General features: G+C 52.0%; 1 protein-coding gene across 3 annotated transcripts; it reads right to left on the bottom strand.

The window, feature by feature from the left end:
• Window positions 1-518: 518 nt before the first annotated feature.
• On the bottom strand, window positions 519-2,590 carry crybb2 (crystallin, beta B2). Of its 3 annotated transcripts, none has more exons than XM_018751141.1 (5): window positions 2,489-2,590; window positions 1,973-2,091; window positions 1,454-1,586; window positions 1,043-1,185; window positions 519-855 (listed from the first exon to the last, which is right to left on the bottom strand). In XM_018751141.1, exons 1-5 carry the CDS (start codon window positions 2,549-2,551, stop codon window positions 687-689), a joined length of 627 nt encoding a protein of 208 aa, XP_018606657.1. In that variant the 5' UTR covers window positions 2,552-2,590; the 3' UTR covers window positions 519-686. The 3 variants fall into 3 exon arrangements, with proteins under 3 accessions (XP_018606657.1, XP_018606666.1, XP_018606673.1); XM_018751150.1 differs by having other exon boundaries at window positions 2,498-2,590; XM_018751157.1 differs by having other exon boundaries at window positions 2,504-2,590.
• Between the last annotated feature and the right edge of the window lie 938 nt (window positions 2,591-3,528).

The raw sequence follows: 3,528 nt of genomic DNA, 5'->3' as shown, positions 1-3,528 counted from the left end.
TTTACTCATTAACAGATGCTTTTAGTGGTATTAGTCCACACCTTTTCCCCCAAGGTGACTTACCCTGCTAGATACACTACTTATATACACTGGTAGAACACACACAGGCTGAAGCCGCTTATCCCGAGTGGGGTTGCGGCAAGCCAGAGCCTAGCCTGGCAGCATAGGGCCATAATTAACCTACAATTATTTATTGATGTTGTTACAGTAAGTCCCTGCTCACATGTATAGTAGCTGGAAGGGAGATTTGAACCCACAACCTTTGGCTTAAAAGGCAACAGCTCTAATCGCTACACTACTTCTAATAGCATACCATCCTGATCCATCTGTGGGTCTTAGCGCTTTCAAAGCTAACAGGGTATCCTGATTTCTTAGTGACGTCTTAAAGATTCACACCGGTGAGTGAGTTACGTTGAACTAGTCGAGTTAACGCTCCTTTACTGGAACGCTGTAGTAAACGAGGGTGAGGACACAGAGGGACAGAGCACCACCAGCAGGCGCGGTTTGGGAAGCACAGCAATTTATTAGCCATTTCCTTTCAGTGGTACTGGCACAATGGGCGTTAACTCCCCGCTGAGAGCCGGGGGGGTGGTGAGAGGGGGGGGCGTTTGCAGATGGGAATGAATGACGGGGGTCGTCAGGAGAAAGAGGTAAAGGTTTTAGGCTCGGGGTGCGGAGCTGCTGTTTCAGTTGGTGACATGAAATGCTCCCCTCTGATGCCACTGCATGTCGCGGATGCGCCGAACGGACTGGATCTGCGGGAGCTGGGCGCCGAACTCAGCGTTGTCCTTGTACTCCCCCTTCTCGAAAAGGTACTGGTAGCCGCGGTACCCGGGGTACTGGTAGCCCACCCACCTGAGAGCAAGACACCAGTTCGTGAGCGAGAAGAGAAGAGATGGAATTTTGGAAATCGTTACCAAAACAGAGTTTCAGTCTGCGTGTCTGTGAATTAGTCAGCGTGATGCATGTCGCTCGTTTAAGTGAGAGTAAACGTGCGCGTGTCGCTGACGGTTCTGTCCGTGCGCCGCAGAGAGAGACTCACGTGCCGCTTTGCACCCGCACGGAGGAGACCTTCTCCTGGTACCCATGAGCATGGAAGCTGGGAACGTCATCGTCTACGATTTCAATCTTCTTCCCGGCAAAGCTTGGGCTCTCGTACAGGACGATCTTGTGCTCCTGGCTGTCCTGGGAGACGCGAGCAGAGCGGACGCGCGTGAGAACGTCACGGGAGACGGAACGAGCGGAGAAAAGCAGGGCGCAGAAGAGCGGACCAACAGCTTGATGTCAGCGTGCGGAGAGAGACCGACGGAGAGAGACTAGCCGGCCAGCGAGTAGAAAGGTTAACAGCTGTCTAGACGGAAGCCCAGGCAAACAGCGAGAAGAGCAGAGAGACCGGCAGGATGTCGGATTGAGGGCCGAGCAGGGAAGGAAAGAAATGAGCTGGCCGTGTTACCACTTTGATGGGGCGGAAGGCCATGAGGCTGTCGCTGCGGCGGCTGTTGGTCCAGGAGTCCCAGCGGGGGTACTCTCCCTTCTCAAACACAAACTGTTCGCCCTTGCAGCTCGCCTGCTCGTATCCCACCCACCTGCGAGTGTGGAGCAAAGGCAGAGGGGCAGAGAGCAGCACGGTGAACATTCATTCATTTAGGTGACGCTTTTCTCCAAAGCACCTTACGGTGTTGAGCTACTTAAAACTATTTACCCGTTTATGCAGCTGGGTAATTTTACTGGAGCAATTTAGGGTGCGTACCTTACTCGAGGGTACTACAACCGGAGGGGGGATTTGAACCTACCACCTCGGGGTCCAACTACACTACTAGCTGGCCTTTGAACAGCATCCTAGCAGTACGACGGGTGTGTTCACGGAGGAAATGAGGTTGGAAGTCCAGCTCCAGTCTCCTTTTTGCCTTCTGTATTTTTGGTGCCCCCTCCCCCTGCCAGCCCACCCGGTGCCCATTCATCCACAACTCACGGTCCCGAGTGCACCAGTATGGAGCCCACTCTTTCCACTCCTGCCTCCTGCACGTTGTTGCAAGGTCCGGTCAGTTCATGGCAACGGCCCTGGAAGTTCTCCTGCTCATAGATGACCAGCTGTGGAGCAGAAGTTGGGAGAACATTTGGACAGAGGGACGGAGACACTGGAAAGGAATCAATAAAATGGACTGCGATCTCAAAGTGGAGGCGAAAGCTGGACTTGCTGTTGGACCGGCTTAACACGACAACTCGTTCAATGATGGATCCGGTGGATGGAGAGTCACATTTGCTGCAAGAACATTCTGGATGGATCTGGACGGATCAGCATAGGCAAGATACAAAGTGCGGATCAAGGCCGCCGTTGTAATGTTACTCCGCTGGATTCGATAAAGTGGAGCCGGTCCTGTGGCCGTCCAGACCCGGTCTCTGCAGAGAGGAGGTCCGGCCCTATGTCTGAAGGGTCCTGAGTCGCTGGGAATGGCGCTGCTGTTGCTGCCAGAGAGGTGACTCTCACCTTGAAGGCGCCGGCTGCCGGCTGTTGCTGTTTCGATGCAGGGGTCTGGTGGTCGGTGGCCATGTTGGACTGCAGAGGTTGTGTGTGGTGAAATGACTGAGTGGAGGGAGGAACAGAGGGAGTGAGAGACAGGAAGAGAGAGTGAGTGAGTGAGTGAGGAGAGTGAGAGGGAGAAAAGGCGAGAGAGAGGGTGAGAGAGAGAGAGAGAGAGCAAGCGCACCCTGCTGGGTTACAGATCACTGCTGAGAAGGTCCATCTTATTCAAATTCATACAAAGTTATACATGGTTTTATATATGTATATATTTATGAACATATATATGTTTATATGTGTCTATATAGGACTGGACATACAGGGTTATTATCATCAGCTGATGATGCCACCTCCACTACTGGCGAAACATCCTGAAATAAATGTTTATATTAGCTGACTAATAATCCCCAGATGGGAATCTTCCCCTTTATCTGTAACATATTAAAATTCTAAAAGAAGCTCCAAAAAGATTAAAACACATATCGCGAAGCCACGCGTCTCGATAAGGCCAAAAAGCGAGCGCGTGGAAACTGCGGAAACGGGCCGTTCGAGGTTCAGCCGCTCGGTTTCGAGCCGCACGATGCGGAAAAAGACAGCACGAGGTCTACAAAGTCACTCCGATTCACGCGTGAAGCAACTAACTTGTATCTTTTAAGACTAAAAAAACAATTATATTTGAATTAATTCTAAAAAATTACAAGGAAAAAAAAAGGAAAATTACATTTTTACAAGTTTACCGTTTGTACCGGACGGCAAAGCCGAGGACGGAATGGAAAATACGGACGGAGCGGTGAGACGGTAAGAGACAGACAGGCGGAGAGACGGGTGAGACAGGGAGGTGGACACCGTCCCCTTACCGGTACCTGTGTGTGTGCCAGTGCTCTGGGGCGCCGGGCAGGGCCTCAATATATAGAGCCTGGGGCTCCAAGTCCTGCCAACAGACCAGTGTGTCCGGGCCAATATCCCGATAAGCCCTGAATAGGCTCGCCGATGGGGGGTCAATATCG

Source organism: Scleropages formosus, chromosome 6 (assembly GCF_900964775.1).
Source record: "Scleropages formosus chromosome 6, fSclFor1.1, whole genome shotgun sequence".
NCBI classification, from domain to species: Eukaryota; Metazoa; Chordata; class Actinopteri; order Osteoglossiformes; family Osteoglossidae; genus Scleropages; species Scleropages formosus.
Note: the sequence above shows the minus strand (reverse complement) of the source record. Positions and strands in the feature narration are given on the sequence as shown.

What these genes read in the sequence shown, in the direction of transcription:
- crybb2 (XM_018751141.1), bottom strand. Translation starts at nt 2,551, where the DNA reads ATGGCCACCGACCACCAGACCCCTGCATCGAAACAGCAACAGCCGGCA. An exon ending in CGGCAGCCGGCGCCTTCAAG is followed by an intron (nt 2,092 to 2,488) that starts GTGAGAGTCACC and finishes TCTGCTCCACAG; the next exon opens with CTGGTCATCTATGAGCAGGA. An exon ending in ATACTGGTGCACTCGGGACC is followed by an intron (nt 1,587 to 1,972) that starts GTGAGTTGTGGA and finishes CCACACTCGCAG; the next exon opens with GTGGGTGGGATACGAGCAGG.